Consider the following 25,100-nt stretch of genomic DNA (forward strand, 5'->3'; position numbering starts at 1 on the left):
TGTATCTAAATGATCACAAAACTTTGCGTTTCAACGAGTTCCCGGCGAGCAGACAAAAGCTGTCTTTGATCTTACCAATCAAAAGGCTTGTAAAACTCCACTGTGTGGGACGGGAAGCGACACGAAGGTGTCGGTTTCTTTGATCCATTGTAATCCACAGGAAGATTTTGTCTTGACCCGAGATCTACAAAGCGGAGAGGAAGCAAGACCTGACCCCCCCTCCAGGCACTTTTTCTTGACCAAAGGCAGCGGCTGTTTAGGACCCCCGTCCCTTAGAAACTGCTGTTGCCATGTAATCAGGGAAAGTCCAAATAAAAGAGGAGGCGTGCAACCTCTCGTCAGAGCGTGGTGGTAGACTGTGCAAAGAGTACAGACCAGACGTTTCTCCTCAATGAGCTGAATTTAATTATGTCTCTGTTTAATTCCTTGCTTCTTGTCTGTTTAATAGATGTCATCAGTGTTGGAAGCTGACAGTTATGTTTAAGGCTAAAAGTAAAACATTACCAGCAAATTTACATAAAAATGTTTGTCATCACTTCTGAGAATGGAGAGCATAGAAGAAAAGGTCATGTCAAACATCAGTATTCACGGACGACTTTAAAACAAATGTGCATATCAGTGGTGGGGGTTAAACTATGGAATTCTCTTTACAATGAGATAAAAGACTGTACAAATATATTCCAATTGAAAAAAATATATAAAGACAGAACAATAACATCATATGGACTATATATAAGTGTCTAAATTTTGCTTTATATTTATTATTTTACTTATTTTTTGTCTGGTTTCGTATCATCCCGTGAGGTGTATATTACTTTTTTTGTTCGGTTTGTACTTCATGAAGTTTTTGCACTTGTGTTTTTTTGTGTGTTTTTAGATTGTTTTCATTATATTTGGATGTATTTGTTTGGTTTGTATGCTTGTGGATCTGGGCTATCCATTAAGTAAGACTACTTATTATGTTGAAGGGGGCAGGAAATATAAGATCTTCTTCATCCTGTTCCTTCTCAAGCATAAGTGTGTAAATATGTGTTCAGTTGCTAAACTTTAATTGTCTATTGATCAAAAATGCACATCAATGAAGGAGATAAATAAAAAACGAATGGAAATGAATGAATGAATGGAGCAGACGGCGTCCACAAAGTACGTGCGCAGTAGAGATCGGCATCGAACGAATCCTCGACGGTCACCGCCGGTGAATTGTGACTAATGTCCCGACAAACCAATAGCGCTTAAACAGAACATGAGAACAGGTGAGGGGGGAAAAGTGCTCGAAGGTAGGCGCAAAGACACTTCACCCTTGCTCCTGATGGCTGCTGGTTAGCGCCTTGCATGGCAGCTCCCGCCATCAGTGTGTGAATGGGTGAATGTGGAAATAGTGTCAAAGCGCTTTGAGTACCTTGAAGGTAGAAAAGCGCTATACAAGTATAACCAATTTATCATTTATTTATATTTAATTTTTTTCTTATAAAATAAAAGTGAGCTTTTGTTAAACCAAATATTGTGTTTTTTTTCCATATACAACAACCTATCTGGATTCGATAAGAGAATCGATAAGGAATCGGTTCGATAATGGGCTCGAACTCGATAATTTCTTACCAAACGTCATCCCTACTCGCTATGCAGAGTGGCGCTTTTGCCGTCTTTTTTAGCAGACTGCATTGCAAAATGAATAAACCCCCCCCACCTTCCCATCATGCCAGACTTACCCAGGAATGGATAAGGGTGGGGGCCACATGAATCCTCTCCCTACTGTACGTGAATCCGTTCCAATCTATTATTTTATATTTTCACTTTCTCGCAGTACTCACGGATATGCGCTCGTCCTTGGTGTTGACGCGGACGTTGTTGCGCTTCCAGGACACCAGCGGTTCAGGGTGACCACGGGGGGGCACACACTCCAGGACGGCGGGCTCCCCGGCGGCCACCACCACGTCACTCGGAGCTTGCCGGAAGTCATCTCTCAGGACTGCGGGGGAAGACAAGAGTGATTGATTGATGAGCTGCAGACAGGAAGCCGTATTGATTTTTTTTGTTTTTGGTTTCGCACAAAAGTCAACAATTTGCGTGTTATCTCCAATCCCTTTTCCACTTTTAGCGTTTTTTTCCGAGGCCCGCGTCCTCCTCTGCCGTCCGTCCCGTCGGAAGGCGATGAATAATGCATGCATCACTCAGTCATTCACTGAGTAAACAAATAACATCCCATTCATAATTCATCACATGCGTGCAGTCGGGGGGAACAAAAAAACAAAAAAAAAGACAACAAATGCAACTGCGTTATCTTAAAAAAATCAGCAATACAGCTCGGGACGTGACTAAATTCTGGAGTCGCACCTGCGACTTTGACTTTGCAAACGGGGGGAAATCTTTTAATTTCCTGCTGTGATTGGCAGACGGATGCTTGACTGCCAACTGGAGCGTCTCGATGATGGACAAATCAATCATCCTAATCTCTTCTAGAACTTTATCAGCGAGCTGAAGAAGCACCCAAAAGCACCTTCTTGACAACTAATAAATATATACTAAACTTGTGTTGAGGGGAAATGTGTCTTCCAAAGTATCGTGTCCATACCATTAGTTACTGCACGTTAGGAAGCAATTACACCCAATAAGTTCAACAGTTATTTGTAACTAAAGTCCTACTCCCCATCCATCTTCTTCCGCTTATCGCGGGGGCAGCAGCCTAAGCAGGGAAGCCCAGACTTCCCTCTCCCCGGCCACTTCGTCCAGCTCCTCCCGGGGGATCCCGAGGCGTTCCCAGGCCAGCCGGGAGACATAGTCTTCCCAACGTGTCCTGGGTCTTCCCCGTGGCCTCCTACCGGTCTGACGTGCCCTAAACACCTCCCTAGGGAGGCATTCGGGTGGCATCCTGACCACCTCATCTGGCTCCTCTCCATGTGGAGGAGCAGCGGCTTTACTTTGATCTCCCCCCGGAAGACAGAGCTTCTCACCCTATCTCTAAGGGAGAGCCCCACCACCCGGTGGAGGAAACTCATTTACCCGTGATCTTGTCCTTTCGGTCATAACCCAAAGCTCATGACCATAGGTGAGGATGGGAACGTAGGTCGACCGGTAAATTGAGAGCTTTGCCTTCCGGCTCAGCTCCTTCTTCACCACAACGGATCGATACAGCGTCCGCATTACTGAAGACGCCGCACCGATCCGCCTGTCGATCTCACCATCCACTCTTCCCTCACTCGTGAACAAGACTCCGAGGTACTTGAACTCCTCCACATGGGGCAGGGTCTCCTCCCCAACCCGGAGATGGCACTCCACCTGACCAGATGCCCGAACCACCTCATCTGGCTCCTCTCCATGTGGAGGAGCAGCGGCTTTACTTTGAGCTCCTCCCGGATGACAGAGCTTCTCACCCTATCTCTGAGGGAGAGACCCGCCACCCGGCGGAGGAGACCCTGCCCCAAGTGGAGGAGTTCAAGTACCTCGGACTCTTGTTCAGGAGTGAGGGAAAAGTGGACTCTCACACTATTATGTTAGACCCACTATGGACTGGACTCTCACTATTATGTTAGATCCACTATGGACTGGACTCTCACTATTATGTTAGATCCACTATGGACTAGACTCTCACACTATTATGTTAGATCCACTATGGACTAGACTCTCACTATTATGTTAGATCCACTATGGACTAGACTCTCACACTATTATGTTAGATCCACTATGGACTGGACTCTCACTATTATGTTAGATCCACTATGGACTAGACTCTCACACTATTATGTTAGATCCACTATGTACTGGACTCTCACACTATTATGTTAGATCCACTATGGACTGGACTCTCACACTATTATGTTAGATCCACTATGGACTGGACTCTCACACTATTATGTTAGATCCACTATGGACTGGACTCTCACACTACTATGTTAGATCCACTATGGACTGGACTCTCACACTATTATGTTAGATCCACTATGGACTGGACTCTCACACTATTATGTTAGATCCACTATGGACTGGACTCTCACTATTATGTTAGATCCACTATGGACTGGACTCTCACACTATTATGTTAGATCCACTATGGACTGGACTCTCACACTATTATGTTAGATCCACTATGGACTGGACTCTCACACTATTATGTTAGATCCACTATGGACTGGACTCTCACACTATTATGTTAGATCCACTATGGACTGGACTCTCACACTATTATGTTAGATCCACTATGGACTAGACTCTCACACTATTATGTTAGATCCACTATGGACTGGACTCTCACACTATTATGTTAGATCCACTATGGACTGGACTCTCACACTATTATGTTAGATCCACTATGGACTGGACTCTCACACTATTATGTTAGATCCACTATGGACTGGACTCTCACTATTATGTTAGATCCACTATGGACTGGACTCTCACACTATTATGTTAGATCCACTATGGACTGGACTCTCACACTATTATGTTAGATCCACTATGGACTGGACTCTCACACTATTATGTTAGATCCACTATGGACTAGACTCTCACACTATTATGTTAGATCCACTATGGACTGGACTCTCACACTATTATGTTAGATCCACTATGGACTGGACTCTCACACTATTATGTTAGATCCACTATGGACTGGACTCTCACACTATTATGTTAGATCCACTATGGACTGGACTCTCACACTATTATGTTAGATCCACTATGGACTGGACTCTCACACTATTATGTTAGATCCACTATGGACTGGACTCTCACACTATTATGTTAGATCCACTATGGACTGGACTCTCACACTATTATGTTAGATCCACTATGGACTAGACTCTCACACTATTATGTTAGATCCACTATGGACTGGACTCTCACACTATTATGTTAGATCCACTATGGACTGGACTCTCACACTATTATGTTAGATCCACTATGGACTGGACTCTCACACTATTATGTTAGATCCACTATGGACTGGACTCTCACACTATTATGTTAGATCCACTATGGACTGGACTCTCACACTATTATGTTAGATCCACTATGGACTGGACTCTCACTATTATGTTAGATCCACTATGGACTGGACTCTCACACTATTATGTTAGATCCACTATGGACTGGACTCTCACACTATTATGTTAGATCCACTATGGACTGGACTCTCACTATTATGTTAGATCCACTATGGACTGGACTCTCACACTATTATGTTAGATCCACTATGGACTGGACTCTCACACTATTATGTTAGATCCACTATGGACTGGACTCTCACACTATTATGTTAGATCCACTATGGACTAGACTCTCACACTATTATGTTAGATCCACTATGGACTGGACTCTCACACTATTATGTTAGATCCACTATGGACTGGACTCTCACACTATTATGTTAGATCCACTATGGACTGGACTCTCACACTATTATGTTAGATCCACTATGGACTGGACTCTCACACTATTATGTTAGATCCACTATGGACTGGACTCTCACACTATTATGTTAGATCCACTATGGACTGGACTCTCACACTATTATGTTAGATCCACTATGGACTGGACTCTCACTATTATGTTAGATCCACTATGGACTGGACTCTCACACTATTATGTTAGATCCACTATGGACTGGACTCTCACACTATTATGTTAGATCCACTATGGACTGGACTCTCACACTATTATGTTAGATCCACTATGGACTGGACTCTCACACTATTATGTTAGATCCACTATGGACTGGACTCTCACACTATTATGTTAGATCCACTATGGACTGGACTCTCACACTATTATGTTAGATCCACTATGGACTAGACTCTCACACTATTATGTTAGATCCACTATGGACTGGACTCTCACACTATTATGTTAGATCCACTATGGACTGGACTCTCACACTATTATGTTAGATCCACTATGGACTGGACTCTCACACTATTATGTTAGATCCACTATGGACTGGACTCTCACACTATTATGTTAGATCCACTATGGACTGGACTCTCACACTATTATGTTAGATCCACTATGGACTGGACTCTCAAACTACTATGTTAGATCCACTATGGACTGGACTCTCACACTATTATGTTAGATCCACTATGGACTAGACTCTCACACTATTATGTTAGATCCACTATGGACTGGACTCTCACACTATTATGTTAGATCCACTATGGACTGGACTCTCACACTATTATGTTAGATCCACTATGGACTGGACTCTCACTATTATGTTAGATCCACTATGGACTAGACTCTCACACTATTATGTTAGATCCACTATGGACTGGACTCTCACACTATCATGTTAGATCCACTATGGACTGGACTCTCACACTATTATGTTAGATCCACTATGGACTGGACTCTCACTATTATGTTAGATCCACTATGGACTGGACTCTCACACTATTATGTTAGATCCACTATGGACTGGACTCTCACACTATTATGTTAGATCCACTATGGACTGGACTCTCACACTATTATGTTAGATCCACTATGGACTGGACTCTCACACTATTATGTTAGATCCACTATGGACTGGACTCTCACAATATTATGTTAGATCCACTATGGACTGGACTCTCACACTATTATGTTAGATCCACTATGGACTAGACTCTCACACTATTATGTTAGATCCACTATGGACTGGACTCTCACACTATTATGTTAGATCCACTATGGACTGGACTCTCACACTATTATGTTAGATCCACTATGGACTGGACTCTCACACTATTATGTTAGATCCACTATGGACTAGACTCTCACACTATTATGTTAGATCCACTATGGACTAGACTCTCACACTATTATGTTAGATCCACTATGGACTGGACTCTCACACTATTATGTTAGATCCACTATGTACTGGACTCTCACACTATTCACTATTATGTTAGACCACTATTGACTGACTCTCACACTATTATGTTAGATCCACTATGGACTTGACTCTCACACTATATGTTAGATCCACTATGGACTGACTCTCACACTATTATGTTAGATCCACTATGGACTGGACCTCACACTATTATGTTAGATCCACTATGGACTGGACTCTCACACTATTATGTTAGATCCACTATGGACTGGACTCTCACACTATTATGTTAGATCCACTATGGACTGGACTCTCACACTATTATGTTAGATCCACTATGGACTGGACTCTCACACTATTATGTTAGATCCACTATGGACTGGACTCTCACACTATTATGTTAGATCCACTATGGACTGGACTCTCACACTATCTATGTTAGATCCACTATGGACTGACTCTCACACTATTATGTTAGATCCACTATGGACTGGACTCTCACACTATTATGTTAGATCCACTATGGACTGGACTCTCACACTATTATGTTAGATCCACTATGACTGGACTCTCACACTATTATGTTAGATCCACTATGGACTGGACTCTCACACTATTATGTTAGATCCACTATGGACTGGACTCTCACACTATTATGTTAGATCCACTATGGACTGGACTCTCACACTATTATGTTAGATCCACTATGGACTAGGACTCTCACACTATTATGTTAGATCCCACTATGGACTAGACTCTCACACTATTATGTTAGATCCACTATGGACTGGACTCTCACACTATTATGTTAGATCCACTATGGACTGGACTCTCACACTATTATGTTAGATCCACTATGGACTAGACTCTCCACTATTATGTTAGATCCACTATGGACTGGACTCTCACACTATTATGTTAGATCCACTAAGGACTGGGACTCTCACAGACTAATTATGTTAGATCCACTATGGACTGGACTCTCACACTATTATGTTAGATCCACTATGGACTGGACTCTCACACTATTATGTTAGATCCACTATGACTGGACTCTCACACTATTATGTTAGATCCACTATGGACTGGACTCTCACACTATTATGTTAGATCCACTATGGACTGGACTCTCACTATTATGTTAGATCCACTATGGACTAGACTCTCACACTATTATGTTAGATCCACTATGGACTGGACTCTCACACTATTATGTTAGATCCACTATGGACTGGACTCTCACACTATTATGTTAGATCCACTATGGACTGGACTCTCACTATTATGTTAGATCCACTATGGACTGGACTCTCACACTATTATGTTAGATCCACTATGGACTGGACTCTCACACTATTATGTTAGATCCACTATGGACTGACTCTCACCTATTATGTTAGATCCACTATGGACTAGACTCTCACACTATTATGTTAGATCCACTATGGACTGGACTCTCACACTATTATGTTAGATCCACTATGTACTGGACTCTCACACTATTATGTTAGATCCACTATGGACTGGACTCTCACACTATTATGTTAGATCCACTATGGACTGACTCTCACACTACTATGTTAGATCCCACTATGGACTGGACTCTCACACTATTATGTTAGATCCACTATGGACTAGACTCTCACCTATTATGTTAGATCCACTATGGACTGGACTCTCACACTATTATGTTAGATCCACTATGGACTGGACTCTCACACTATTATGTTAGATCCACTATGGACTGGACTCTCACTATTATGTTAGATCCACTATGGACTAGACTCTCACACTATTATGTTAGATCCACTATGGACTGGACTCTCACACTATATGTTAGATCCACTATGGACTGGACTCTCACACTATTATGTTAGATCCACTATGGACTGGACTCTCACTATTATGTTAGATCCACTATGGACTGGACTCTCACACTATTATGTTAGATCCACTATGGACTGGACTCTCACACTATTATGTTAGATCCACTATGGACTGGACTCTCACCACTATTATGTTAGATCCACTATGGCTGGACTCTCACCAATATTATGTTAGATCCACTATGGACTGGACTCTCACTATTATGTTAGATCCACTATGGACTGGACCTCTCACACTATTATGTTAGATCCACTATGGACTAGACCTCTCACACTATTATGTTAGATCCACTATGGACTGGACTCTCACACTATTATGTTATAATCCACTATGGACTGGACTCTCACACTATTATGTTGATCCACTATGGACTGGACTCTCACTATTATGTTAGATCCACTATGGACTGGACTCTCACACTATTATGTTAGATCCACTATGGACTGGACTCTCACACTATTATGTTAGATCCACTATGGACTGACTCTCACACTATTATGTTAGATCCACTATGGACTGGACTCTCACAATATTATGTTAGATCCACTATGGACTGGACTCTCACTATTATGTTAGATCCACTATGGACTGGACTCTCACACTATACGTTAGATCCACTATGGACTGGACTCTCACACTATTATGTTAGATCCACTATGGACTGGACTCTCACACTATTATGTTAGATCCACTATGGACTGGACTCTCACAATATTATGTTTAGATCCACTATGGACTGGACTCTCCACTATTATGTAGATCCACTATGGACTGGACTCTCACACTATTATGTTAGATCCACTATGGACTGGACTTCACAATCTGCGGTCCCCCAAGGTTTCTCATTGTCATCCCATTGGGTTGAGTTTTCCTTGCCCTGATGTGGGATCTGAGCCGAGGATGTCGTCGTGGCTTGTGCAGCCCTTTGAGACACTCGTGTTTAGGGCTATATAAGTCAAACTTGATTGATTGATTGATTGATTAATCCGGTTCAGACACATTTGAACCTTGTCTTTGGTTCTGTACATCCCCACTTTGATAACTTTGGATGGATTTCTTCACCGTGAAGTTCCGTTCATCACAATCAGACTTGCACTCCCTTCAATCGTCGCTCATGAATTGGAATTAGGATTTTATTCGATAATAAACCCCAAAATGACTCCAAAAAAACCGATGTTAATTTCCAAGTCAATCAAAGTGAGTGAATGTGTGCTCCATCAAAGATCCTGAGAGGTGTGTGGACCGCAGAGCTCTCGGCTGGAACGCAGCATCAATATTCAAACCCGCGGGGCTCCCGTGAAGCTCATTTGAAATTAAAGCATCGCAGGCTTTTGAAAAAACGGAATTTCATCCTCCGCTCTCGTGGTGACGGCACTAACCGTCTCGGGTAAACGGCTTTGAATATTCCAAAACTTTGCGAGACGGGCGGAGGTTTGAAGTGAGCGTCCGTCATCCGGCCGACACACCTGAAATGATTTGTATTCCTAATTAGACGGAGGCAACGTGACCTTTACCCCTCATGAGGCTCCATAGAGACTGTGTGAAATGTTACTGGGTAATTAATAGTTCCACACCACTTACTATTAACAACAATTATCTTCTGCTGCCAGCTGTTCAGACAATAATGCTATGTGTTGACTCTTTTTCAGTGGATAGTATATTTAAACTGCTATACAAGATGTACACTGACTTCTCTAAGTATTTTTTTTGCCCTTTAAGACAGTGTTTCTTAACCATAGGCCCCCAAAAAATGTCTCTTTCTCAACTGTGGTCCATTTGGGCCGCAGCGGCATGCAGATGTAGTTCAATTTTCACCACTTGTGGCAGTAATGACAATCTCAAACAAACAGAGAAGTCCGGAGCTAAAATCATAGACAAGTTTCTTAGCGTAAAATGTATGACTAAAGTTGTATAAGCTGTCATTTTTTTATTGGCAGTTTATTTAAGATTGTATTATTAATTTTAATATAATTGATTATATTAGCACTGTATAATTGTATGTACATTTATTTTCCATATTTCCATTTTTTTTCCTATTTATATCATTTTTATCTATTAACATATTATCATTATTATTATTATTATTATGTATTATTAATTTTAATACAATGTATTTATTTTAGCACTGTGTAATTTATGTACATTTATTTCCAATTTCCTTTTTTTTTTATTTTAATTATGTACATTTTTATTCTATTAAGAAACATTATGTATTATTCATTTTAATACAATGTATTTATTTTAGCACTGTGTAATTGTATGTACATTTATTTTCCATATGTCCATTTAAAAATTTTTTTTTTTTAATTATATACATTTTTATTCTATAAGAAACACATTATGTATTATTAATTTTAATACAATATATTTATTTTAGCACTGTGTAATTTATGTACATTTTCCATATTTCTTTTTAAATTCTAATTATATACATTTGTATTCTATTAATAAACATATTACTATTATTATGTATTAATTTTTAATACAACGTATTTATTTTAGCACTGTAATTCTATGTACAATTATTTGCCATATTTCCATTTTTTCAATTCTAATTATATTCATTTTTAATCTATTAAGAAACATTATTATTATTATGTATTATTGATTTTAATACAATGTATTTATTTTAGCACTGTGTAATTTATGTACATTTATTTTCCGTATTTATTTTTAATTCTAATTATATAAATGTTTATTCTATTAAGAAACATATTATTAATAATTTTAATACAATGTATTTATTTTAGCACTGTGTAATTGTATGTACATTTATTTCCATATGTATTTATGTTATTCTAATTATATAAATTGTTATTCTATTAAGAAACATTATTATTATTATGTATTATTAATTTTAATACAATGTATTTATTTTAGCACGGAATAATTGTATGTACATTTATTTTCCATATTTCGATATTTATGTTTTATTCTAATTAAATAAAAATGTTTTATTCTATTAAGAAACATTATTATTTATATGTATTATTGATTTTAATACAATGTATTTATTTTAGCACTGAGTAATTGTATGTACATTTATTTTCCATATTTATTTTTTCATTCTCATTACATACATTTTTGTTCTATTAAAAAACATATTATTGTTATAATGTATTATAATTTTAATACAATTTATTTATTTTAGCACTGTGTAATTGTATATACATTTATTTTCCATATTTCATTTTTTTAATCTAATTATATACATTTTTATTCTGTTTTTTTTGACATTTTTGGGGAAGCTGAGCTGAAGGAAAAAAAACAAAAAAACCTTTGATCGGAACTAAAAAGTCCAACCTGGAGGCACAACAATAAATGTGATGCATCCTGTGGAATTTGCTGAAAATGGGCAGTAAAATAAAAAGAGGGGAATATAAAGTTATTTGAGGCTGAACACTTTAAAAGACAGATGGTGGCTTTGAGAGTTTTTGTGAAACTCTTCACTTTCAAACTGAGTTTTGCATATTTGAGAAGAAATATGCCGTGGAAGGCCAGCGAGGAAAGGCCAGGATGGACTTGATCCAAGGCTGGAGGGATGAGTGATGCTGGGATTGACACCGCAGTGTAGGCCAAGTCTGTCCATTACTCTAATCCGGACTGATCTGATAAAGGTGTGGATTAGGGTTTACTGCCAGGGGGGTTAGAGAGTCGGGGATAAAGTCTACCAGTGTAGGTAAGGGGATTCAGGGGCGCGGCGCTCAGGGGTTAGCATTGGCGCCTTATAGTAAGAAGGTCCACAGGTTCAATCGCAGCTTAGGGCAGGATTTGTCAAAGTGCGACGGGGATGCCGGATGACTTCAGGGGCGGTGCAGCAGCTTGAGAAAAATAAATAAACAAACAACTTTTTCCACACCCACTTCAGTAATGTCAGGGAAAATGAAATGAATTATTCTGAAACTTCTCAATCAATCAATCAATCAATCAATCAATGTTTATTTATATAGCCCTAAATCACGAGTGTCTCAAAGGGCTGCACAAGCCACAACGACATCCTCGGTACAGATCCCACATCAGGGCAAGGAAAAACTCACAACCCAGTGGGATGTCAATGTGAATGACTATGAGAAACCTTGGAGAGGACCGCAGATGTGGGGACACCCTTACTGGGCGACCGGTGCAATGGACGTCGAGTGGATCTAGCATAATAGTGTGAGAGTCCAGTCCATAGTGGATCTAACATAATAGTGTGAGAGTTCAGTCCATAGTGGATCTAACATATAGTGTGAGAGTCCAGTCCATAGTGGATCTAACATAATAGTGTGAGAGTCCAGTCCACAGTGGATCTAACATAATAGTGTGAGAGTCCAGTCCATAGTGGATCTAACATATAGTGTGAGAGTCCAGTCATAGTGGATCTAAGATAATATTGTGAGAGTCTAGTCCATAGTGGATCTAACATAATAGTGTGAGAGTCCAGTCCATAGTGGGATCTAACATAATATTGTGAGAGTCCAGTCCATAGTGGATCTAACATAATAGTGAAAGTCCAGTCCCATAGTGGATCTAACATAATAGTGTGAGAGTCCAGTCCATAGTGGATCTAACATAATAGTGTGAGAGTTCAGTCCATAGTGGATCTAACATAATCGTGAAAGTTCAGTCCATAGTGGATCTAACATAATAGTGTGAGAGTCCAGTCCATAGTGGATCTAACATAATATTGTGAGAGTCAGTCCATAGTGGATCTAACATAATAAGTGTGAGAGTCCAGTCCATAGTGGATCTAACATAATAGTGTGAGAGTCCAGTCCATAGTGGATCTAACATAATAGTGTGAGAGTCCAGTCCATAGTGGATCTAACATAATAGTGTGAGAGTTCAGTCCATAGTGGATCTAACATAATAGTGTGAGAGTCCAGTCCATAGTGGATCTAACATAATAGTGTGAGAGTCCAGTCCATAGTGGATCTAACATAATAGTGTGAGAGTCCAGTCCACAGTGGATCTAACATAATAGTGTGAGAGTCCAGTCCATAGTGGATCTAACATAATAGTGTGAGAGTCCAGTCCATAGTGGATCTAAGATAATATTGTGAGAGTCTAGTCCATAGTGGATCTAACATAATAGTGTGAGAGTCCAGTCCATAGTGGATCTAACATAATATTGTGAGAGTCCAGTCCATAGTGGATCTAACATAATAGTGAAAGTCCAGTCCATAGTGGATCTAACATAATAGTGTGAGAGTCCAGTCCATAGTGGATCTAACATAATAGTGTGAGAGTTCAGTCCATAGTGGATCTAACATAATCGTGAAAGTTCAGTCCATAGTGGATCTAACATAATAGTGTGAGAGTCCAGTCCATAGTGGATCTAACATAATATTGTGAGAGTCCAGTCCATAGTGGATCTAACATAATAGTGTGAGAGTCCAGTCCATAGTGGATCTAACATAATAGTGTGAGAGTCCAGTCCATAGTGGATCTAACATAAGTCCAGTCCACTACTATGGACTGGACTCTCACTATTATGTTAGATCCACTATGGACTGGACTCTCACACTATTATGTTAGATCCACTATGGACTGGACTCTCACACTATTATGTTAGATCCACTATGGACTGGACTCACACTATTATGTTAGATCCACTATAGACTGGACTCTCACACTATTAACTAGATCCACTCGACGTCCGATGCACCGGTCGCCCAGAGGGGGGTCCCCACATCTGCGGTCCTCGCCAAGGTTTCTCATTGTCATCCCATTGAGTTGAGTTTTTTCCTTGCCCTGATGTGGGATCTGAGTCGGGGATGTCGTTGTGGCTTGTGCAGCCCTTTGAGACACTCCTGATTTAGGGCTATATAAGTCAACTTTGATTAATTGATTGATTGACGATCCGAATCCTATTCCCAGGTTACAGATGAATGCTGAGTAATGGTCTTAAGAGTTGAGTTGAACGTAGAGAATCCAATTTTCTTGATGACAGGCTTCTATAAGTCCGCCCATCCAAGGATGACTTGTGAATAATTTTCAAGGCTATTACTTGCATTGTTACTCAACAAGAATCCAAGCTAATGAGATCCTTCCCAATCTGACTTCAAAGATTTCTCACGGATGCTTAAATGTGTCCAATCGTCTCAGAAACACAGAATCTCTCCACTTCCTCCTGTCCTAACCCCTAACTTATCAGGCTTAACACGACAACGCCCGCCAAGTGATCCTCCCAAACGGAGCCCGCTCGCGTCTCCTTGGCGTCCACACACTCGCCTCGCACGGGGCAGCTGAGGACTGACCCTGTCTTCTTCATGGCAGACCAATCCTGCAAGTCCCTCGGGCGCTTCTTGTGCGTTTAAATAAAGACAAAACGGCGCTAAATGACTGTTGCGTCATCATGCTATCCACTTACAGAACTTTCATGGGAGGAATGCAATTACAAGATCCACAGGGGGGGGGGGGGGGGGGGGGGGGGGGCATTTATCACGAGATCTTTAGCTGACATTCGCAGTAAACCGAGGAGAAGCATGGCAGAGAGACATCTTCTTGTATTTAGCATGGGAAGTAATACAAACCCCGTTTCCATATGAGTTGGGAAATTGTGTTAGATGTAAACATAAACAGAATAAAATGATTTGCAAATCCTTTTCAAGCCATATTCAGTTGAATATGCTACAAAGACAACATATTTGATGTTCAAACTGATAAACGTTTTTTTTTGTGTGCAAATAATCATTAACTTTAGAATTTGATGGCAGCAACACGTGACAAAGAAGTTGGGAAAGGTGGCAATAAATACTGATAAAGTTGAGGAATGCTCATCAAACACTTATTTGGAACATCCCACAGGTGAACAGGCTAATTGGGAACAGGTGGGTGCCATGATTGGGTATAAAAGTAGATTCCACGAAATGCTCAGTCATTCACAAACAAGGATGGGGCGAGGGTCACCACTTTGTCAACAAATGCGTGAGTAAAATTGTTGAACAGTTTAAGAAAAACCTTTCTCAAGCAGCTATTGCAAGGAATTTAGGGATTTCACCATCTACGCTCCGTAATATCATCAAAGGGTTCAGAGAATCTGGAGAAATCACTGCACGTAAGCAGCTAAGCCCGTGACCTTCCATCCCTCAGGCTGTACTGCATCAACAAGCCACATCAGTGTGTAAAGGATATCACCACATGGGCTCAGGAACACTTCAGAAACCCACTGTCAGTAACTACAGTTGGTCGCTACATCTGTAAGTGCAAGTTAAAACTCTCCTATGCGAGGCGAAAACCGTTTATCAACAACACCCAGAAACGCCGTCGGCTTCGCTGGGCCTGAGCTCATCTAAGATGGACTGATACAAAGTGGAAAAGTGTTCTGTGGTCTGACGAGTCCACATTTCAAATTGTTTTTGGAAACTGTGGACGTCGTGTCCTCCGGACCAAAGAGGAAAAGAACTATCCGGATTGTTATAGGCGCAAAGTGTAAAAGGCAGCATGTGTGATGGTATGGGGGTGTATTAGTGCCCAAGACATGGGTAACTTACACATCTGTGAAGGCACCATTAATGCTGAAAGGTACATACAGCTTTTGGAGCAAAATATGTTGCCATCCAAGCAACGTTACCATGGACGCCCCTGCTTATTTCAGCAAGACAATGCTGTTACATCAACGTGGCTTCATAGTAAAAGAGTGCGGGTACTAGACTGGCCTGCCTGTAGTCCAGACCTGTCTCCCATTGAAAATGTGTGAAGCCTAAAATAGCAGAAGGGAGACCCCCGGATTGTTGAACAACTTAAGCTGTACATCAAGCAAGAATGGGAAAGAATTCCACCTGAGAAGCTTCAAAAATGTGTCTGCTCAGTTCCCAAACCTTTACTGAGTGTTGTTAAAAGGAAAGGCCATGTAACACAGTGGTGAACATGCCCTTTCCCAACTACTTTGGCACGTGTTGCAGCCATGAAATTCTAAGTTAATTATTATTTGCAAAAAAAAAAAAAAAGTTTATGAGTTTGAACATCAAATATGTTGTCTTTGTAGTGCATTCAACTGAATATGGCTTGAAAAGGATTTGCAAATCATTGTATTCCGTTTATATTTACATCTAACACAATTTCCCAACTCATATGGAAACGGGGTTTGTATATATATTGGCGACAACTCAAAACAAAAACAGCGTGGTTGTGTTAATGGGGGGGGGGGATCGTCGATGTACGCCTTTACGCTTAATAGATTGTGACAGTGGAAAAAGGAGCAGCCACAGGGCGAATTACTCAACAGGCGACGGGCGATTTGCATAACCGACGCGACGGAGAAGACGAGGTGACGGTTGAGTGCGACAGTTTGGACAGGAAAATGTACTTTAGACACGCCGACATGGAGTGGAGGCTTAGCGTATGTGTGAAGGCTCAATGAGCCCGCAGCCGGTTACAAGTTAAGAATGCAGCCTCCCTCCTGTTGGGACGCCATTAGGGAAGTGCTCTCACTTTGCCTACACTGCAAAAAGGCAGTGTTCAAAAACAAGAACAAAAAAAATACAAAAATGAGGGGTATTTTATTTGAACTAAGCAAAATTATCTGCCAATAGAACAAGAAAATTCGGCTTGTCAAGACTTTCCAAAACAAGTAAAATCAGCTAATCTCAATGAACCCAAAAATACCTTCAAATAAGTATATTCTCACTAATAACAAGTGCACTTTTCTTGGTGGCTCAATATGTTGAAAAATATTCTTAAAGGCCTACTGAAATTAATTTTTTTCATTTAAACGGGGATAGCAGATCCATTCTATGTGTCATACTTGATCATTTCGCGATATTGCCATATTTTTGCTTTAAGGATTTAGTAGAGAACATCGACGATAAAGTTCGCAACTTTTGGTCGCTGATAAAAAAGCTTTGCCTGTACCGGAAGTAGCGTGACGTCACAGGTTGAAAGGCTCCTCACATTTCCCCATTGTTTACACCAGCAGCGAGAGAGATTCGGACCGAGAAAGCGACGATTACCCCATTAATTTGAGCCAGGATGAAAGATTCGTGGTTGAGGAACGTGAGAGTGAAGGACTAGAGTGCAGTGCAGGACGTATCTTTTTTCGCTCTGACTGTAACTTAGGTACAAGCTGGCTCATTGGATTCCACACTCTCTCCTTTTTCTATTGTGGATCACGGATTTGTATTTTAAACCACCTCGGATACTATATCCTCTTGAAAATGAGAGTCGAGAACGCGAAATGGACATTCACAGTGACTTTTATCTCCACGACAATACATCGGCAAAGCTCTTGTTTGGGGGGGTTGTTTGGGGGCGGGGGGCGTGGTTGGGGGCGTGGTTATTTACAGCTAGAATTCACCAACTTGAGTATTTCATATATATATATATATATATATATATATATATATATATATATATATATATATATATATATATATATATATATATATATATATATATATATATATATATATATATATATATATATATATATATATATGTGTATGAAATACTTGACTTTCAGTGAATTCTAGCTATATATATATATATATTTTTTTTATTTTATTTTATTTACATAGAAAAAAATAAAAAAATACTTGAATTTCAGTGTGCCAGTGGCTATCCATTAGATGGCAGTATTGTCCTGTTTAACTTCTCCGTTCATGATGAGTATATCATTTCGGCCGCCATGTCTGTAATTTCCTCGTTCTTCTGCTTCGTCTCCTTGTTGTGTGCGCAGTTGTGCACTCTATAAAAGCCCTAGATGTTATGACGTCTTTGGGCAGGCAAGCTGTTTATTTTGTGGGAAAGCGGACGTGAGAACAGGCTGTCCCCACTCAGTCTCGGGTCCGCATTGAGCTGGAGGGGGCGTGGCCTCCAGCTCCGGCTGAATACCGGCAGGTTGTCGGGAGAGGCGCTGAATATCGGGGTTCTCCCGCTAAAAACGGGAGGGTTGGCAAGTATTGAGATACAATGGTGTCCCAATACTTCCGTTTCAACCATTGACGTCACGCGCATACGTCATCATACATAGACGTTTTCAACCGGAAGTTTAGCGGGAAATTTAAAATGTCACTTTATAAGTTAACCCGGCCGTATTGGCATGTGTTGCAATGTTAAGATTTCATCATTGATATATAAACTATCAGACTGCGTGGTCGCTAGTAGTGGCTTTCAGTAGGCCTTTAAATGAAGTAACCGCTAGTGCCATTATGTTGACATAATGATATGCGCTCGGCATTACATTTCTTGAAACCAGCAAACTTATACTAAAAACTAATTTATTGTTCTTAATGGAAAGGCAACAAGTTTCCTAGCCGCTCAGGCAAATCATATTGTCTAGAAATGCATTTTTCCATGGATAACATGACATCATAGAACCAAGTGCGTGCTCTTTCAGTCAATTAGTGTGCATATATACAGCCCCGCCCAAAAAAATTTTAATTGTAATTTTCAGGAATTTATCTGCATGTGCATGAACTATTTCTGTTCAAAATAGTTAGAAATGTTAAATGTTTAAATATTAACTGTCAGTTTACTGTACTGTGCCAACTGTACTACTATATGAGGACCTATTTTCTCTTGTTTCATTGAAAATAAAACAGCAAAGTCCATTTGGCTGTCATCTGTTTTAATTATGAGACACAATTGTGTCAAAGTCATGATTTTTTTAATTTCATGCTTGAAATAAGAAATGATGACTTTAAAAAAGTAGTTTTATACTTGTGAGTGTTGATGACACAACAGTTGATATTCTAGTTGCAAGCATGTTTTACTCAATATAGGTCATAACATCTCAGCAACAAGCTGTAATATCTTACTGACATCATTTAGGACAGGGATGTCCAAAGTGCGGCCCGGTCATTTTTTAACGGCCCCACGGCCCATTTAAAAATACGATTAAAAAAATTAAAAACATAAAAGGTGGTATGAAAGAGCAAACAGGGGAAATGTAACAAGAAAATGTTGCAATGTTGACTCTAATAACACAAAGCTGCCATGCAGGCTGTTTCTTTAAAAAAAAAAAAAAGAATCAAAATCAATGTTATTATGAATTATTGACCTACCCAAGGCTCCAATTAAGTCACATTAAATATTGCACTTTGAGATATTTTTTTGGGAAAATGTTGCATATTTTGTGTTTGCCATATAAAAAAATGTAGCTTTTTAAAAATTTTTTTTTTTTTTAAAGAAGGGCCTAAAACGAACAAACAAAAACATAAACAACAATACAACGTATAATTGACGGATAGATCTGAAGTTGATCTCGAGATTATTGTGTTAAAAGTAAACAGTAAAAAAAATGTATAATTTATTTTTTAACACTTTAATGAGTAGGACCCTTTTGGATCCCCAATAATTTTTGTGTGATTTGTTTTTAAGTGTCATTGCTCAAAAAATAATAATGAATTAAAATCAATGGTGTTATGAGTTATTGACCTTTTTAAGTCTCCAATTATTATATAATCTGAAATATTCCTCTTAAAAATTTTATTGGGTGAAAATGTTGCATATTTTGTGTTTGCCATATAAAAAATTGAGCTGTTTTTTTTTAAAAGAAGGGTCCAAAACGAACAAACAAAAAACATAAACAACAATACAACGTATAATTGACGGATAGATCTGAAGTTGATCTCGAGATTATTGTGTTAAAAGGAAGCATTAAAAAAAATGTATAATTTATTTTTTTAACACTTTAATGAGTAGGACCCTTTTGGTTCCCCAATCATTTTTGTATGATTTGTTTTTAAGTGTCATTGCTCAAAAAATAATAATGAATTAAAACCAATGGTGTTATGAGTTATTGACCTTTTTAAGGCTCCAATTATTATATCATCTGAAATATTCCTCTTAAAAATTTTATTGGGTGAAAATATTGCATATTTTGTGTTTTTTCCATAAAAAAAACAGGGTTTTCTTTGACAAAAAGAGCATACGACTTAAATCTTTAAAAACGTTATTTTGACAGATAGACCTAATGTTGATTTCGAGATAATAATACTGAATAATGACTAGGGATGATGTTCGAAACCGGTTCTCCCGGTTGTTCGATAAGAAAAGAACCGTTCGATAAGAAAATAATCGATTCCATGGACTCGAATCCCTTTTTGAGAACCGGTTCCCGTTATCGAGGTCACTATAGTAAAGAAAAAGAGTTGGTTCTTTATTCAAATCCCTGGGAACAAATACCGTACCACAAGAAATGCCCTGTGGGACATCACAGGAAATGACGCAGCTCGACTGAGCTGCGTCATTTCCTGTGATGTCACACAAGCAGCAAAAATAATGGACCGGAAAAAACGCCTCAAGGCATGGCTATTTTACAAAAAAATAAGACGAGGAAACGGCAATATGCAATTATTGCCAGGCTTCGCTCTCATGTAACGGGGGAAGTACAACAAGCATGTTGAAACATTAGCGAAGAGCGGGTCAGACTTGATCCTGAAAAAGCAGACATGATAATTTTTTGGAAGAAGAATTGTTGATTGATGACTGTGGTGTTCTTAGTGTCATAGTGTGTGTAGTTAGTACGTTCCAATAGCAGCAGAAGTGCACTTTTTGGAGAGCTGTATTATTTTCAGTTTTGTGCCCAAGGGACTGATTTTATTTAACACTATATTATTATTTATACACCTATAGTGATCACAGAGACAGGTTGTTTTTGTGTTACTGTATATATTTGTTTTTCTGAAAAATCCCACTTAATATACTTTGGGTAACAACAGTCAATATTTTTTTTTTTTTTTTTTTAGGGGAGTAACAGTCAATATTCATTTATTTATTTTATTTTTTTCTCATAAAATAAAAGTGAGCTTTTGTTAAACCAAATATTGTGTTTTTTTTTACATATACAACAACCTATCTGGATTCGATAAGAGAATCGATAAGGAATCGGTTCGATAAAAGGATTCGATAACGGGCTCTAACTCGATAATTTCTTATCAAACATCATCCCTAATAATGACACATTTTGAATATTTTTTGGACCAAAACCCTTTGGGGTCCCCGGGACCAAGCCTGAGTAGAGGCCTTAATGTATATTTTTTATACATATATTGTATTGGTTTTTAAAATAAAAAAATATCAAAATGGCCCGCGTTTGCTTTGATTTTTCAGTGTGTTCCAAAGTTTGGACACCCCAGATTTAGGACCAAAACCCTTAAAACAAGTAAAACACTAACATAAAATCTGCTTAGTGAGAAGAATTATCTTATCAGACAGAAAATAAGCAAATATCACCCTTGTTTGACATATTTCATCTTACTTACATTTCAGTTTTTGCAGTGTACTTTGAACCTTTTCATTGTCTCACTGTGTGGCCGGAGGATGACACTGTGAGCCTCTATGAGGCACTCATACTCTGACATTTCTTTCTTCGCTAAATGAGATCCTAAACGTAAAATGTGTTTTCACACACATTTTTTCTTTTCTTACAATGTGAGGACCGTGAGTATAGTCTGTCGGGATCTTCCCTGAAGCACCAGACACCAACATCATGTATCACTGCACATCGTATTTGAACCATTTAATAACTCTTTGAGTACGTTCAATTTTAATTATCTTCAAAGCCAAACAGAAAATAAAAGTATTTAGGTTTATGAAGAGTGTAAACACATTTTGGATTCATATTTTTTTGTTCATATTTTTAAATAAATTTCAGTCCGAAACAAAAATATCAAACGTGTTTTTTTCTCTCTTATTTTTACCCTTTTAAAGGCCGTTGATCAGATAATGTCAATGATCTAAGTTAGTAAAAAAAAAGAGAGTAACACAATAAAAAAATAAAAAAGTTGATTGAAAATTTGAAAACTATGTCCTGTTTGGCTTTCGGGTGTTGTCGAAAAAATGCCAGTGTATGGTACACCTGTGATAAAAGACGGTATCAAAATTTTGAGATTTAATAGCGATGTCCGATAATATCGGACTGCTGATATCGGCTGATAAATGCTTTAAAATGTAATATCGGAAATGATCGGTATCGGTTTCAAAAAGTAAAATGTATGACTTCTTAAAAGGCCGCTGTGTACACGGACGTAGGGAGAAGTACAGAGCGCCAATAAACCTTAAAGGCACTGCCTTTGTGTGCCGGCCCAATCACATAATATCTACGGCTTTTCACACACACAAGTGAATGTAAGGCATAATTGGTCAACAGCCATACAGGTCACACTGAGGGCGGACGTATAAACAACTTTAACACTGTTACAAATATGCGCCACACTGTGAACCCACACCAAACAAGAATGACAAACACATTTCGGGAGAACATCCGCACCGTAACACAACATAAACACAACACAGAACCCCTTGCAGCACTAACTCTTCCGGGACGCTACAGTATACATTTTAGTCCGAAACAAAAATATCTATTTTTTTTTCTTATTATTTTTACCCTTTTAAAGGCCGTTGATCAGATAATGTCAATGATCTAAGTTAGTAAAAAAAAAAAAGAGGGTAACAATAAAAATAATAAAAGTTGATTTAAAAATTGAAGACTATGTCCTGTTTGACTTTCGGGTGTTGTTGAATAAATGCCAGTGTATGTATGTACACCTGTGAAAAAAGCAGGTATCAAAATGTTGAGATTTAACATGAAAAAATCCTGTATGGTTAAAAGTTAAGAATGCAGCCTCCCTCCTGTTCCCTCCACTTGAAGACTGTGAGTATCGTCTGTCGGGATCTTCCCTGAAACACCAGACACCAAAATAATGTATCACTGCACATCATATTTGAACCATTTAAGACTTGTGGGACTCGAACCCGGGTGTGATTTTTTGAACATTTTTGGGACTTTTGACGACTTTTCTCACTTTTCTCCCCCACTTCCCGTGGGACTTTGCTGGGTGAGTTTTGGACATCCCGGGACTTGCGCGGCTGGCGGCGGGACTCGAACCGGGGTGCGATTTTTGAACTTTTTTTCTGACTTTTGCCGACTTTTCTCCCCGCCTTCCAGTGCGACTTGGCTGGGCGCTGTTAACTCTCTGAGGACATTCCATTTGAATTATTTAACAGAAAAGAAAAGTATTTAGGTTTATGAAGAGTGTAAAAACATTCAGGATTATAGCTTTTTTCCTTTTTTGTTCATATTTTTAAATACATTTCAGTCCGAAACAAAAATATCAAACAAGTATTTTTTTTCGTATTTTTACCCTTTTAAAGGCCTACTGAAAGCCACTACTAGCGACCACGCAGTCTGATAGTTTATATATCAATGAAATCTTAACATTGCAACACATGCCAATACGGCCGGGTTAACTTATAAAGTGACATTTTAAATTTCCCGCTAAACTTCCGGTTGAAAACGTCTATGTATGATGACGTATGCGCGTGACGTCAATGGTTGAAACGGAAGTATTCGGACACCATTGTATCCAATACAAAAAGCTCTGTTTTCACCACATAATTCCACAGTATTCTGGACATCTGTGTTGGTGAATCTTTTGCAATTTGTTTAATGAACAATGAAGACTGCAAAGAAGAAAGTTGTAGGTGGGATCGGTGTATTAGCGGCTGGCTGCAAGAACACAACCAGGAGGACTTTGACTTGGATAGCAGACGCGCTATCCGACGCTAGCCGCCGACCGCACGGATGATTGGGTGAAGTCCTTCGTCCTTCCGTCGATCGCTGGAACGCAGGTGAGCACGGGTGTTGATGAGCAGATGAGGGCTGGCTGGCGTAGGTGGAGCGCTAATGTTTTTAGCATAGCTCTGTGAGGTCCCGTAGCTAAGTTAGCTTCAGTGGCGTCGTTAGCAACAGCATTGTTAAGCTTCGCCAGGCTGGAAAGCATTAACCGTGTAGTTACATGTCCATGGTTTAATAGTATTGTTGATTTTCTGTGTTTCCTTCCAGTCAGGAGCTTATTTGTTTTGTTTCTATCTGCAGTTAAGAATGATGCTATCACGTTAGCTCCGTAGCTAAAGTGCTTCGCCGATGTATTGTCGTGGAGATAAAAGTCACTGTGAATGTCCATTTCGCGTTCTCGACTCTCATTTTCAAGAGGATATAGTATCCCAGGTGGTTTAAAATACAAATCCGTGATCCACAATAGAAAAAGGAGAAAGTGTGGAATCCAATGAGCCAGCTTGTACCTAAGTTACGGTCAGAGCGAAAAAAGATGCGTCCTGCACTGCATTCTAGTCCTTCACTCTCACGTTCCTCATCCACAAATCTTTCATCCTGGCTCAAATTAATGGGGTAATCGTCGCTTTCTCGGTCCGAATCGCTCTCGCTGCTGGTGTAAACAATGGGGAAATGTGAGGAGCCTTTCAACCTGTGACGTCACGCTACTTCCGGTGCAGGCAAGGTTTTTTTTATCAGCGACCAAAAGTTGCGAACTTTATCGTCGTTGTTCTCTACTAAATCCTTTCAGCAAAAATATGGCAATATCGCGAAATGATCAAGTATGACACATAGAATGGATCTGCTATCCCCGTTTAAATTTTAAAAATTCATTTCAGTAGGCCTTTAAACGCTGTTGTATAGATA

General features: G+C 39.3%; 1 protein-coding gene across 1 annotated transcript in view; it reads right to left on the reverse strand.

The window, feature by feature from the left end:
• Positions 1-25,100, reverse strand: part of zgc:77784 (uncharacterized protein LOC402947 homolog) — a 206,981-nt gene that overhangs the window by 104,512 nt on the left and 77,369 nt on the right. Inside the window, exon 3 of the mRNA XM_062059900.1 lies at positions 1,812-1,969. Coding sequence (XP_061915884.1) covers positions 1,812-1,969 — 158 coding nt within the window. The remainder of the gene's footprint in view (positions 1-1,811; positions 1,970-25,100) is intronic.

The sequence above is a fragment of the Entelurus aequoreus genome, linkage group LG10, assembly GCF_033978785.1.
Source record: "Entelurus aequoreus isolate RoL-2023_Sb linkage group LG10, RoL_Eaeq_v1.1, whole genome shotgun sequence".
NCBI classification, from domain to species: domain Eukaryota; kingdom Metazoa; phylum Chordata; class Actinopteri; order Syngnathiformes; family Syngnathidae; genus Entelurus; species Entelurus aequoreus.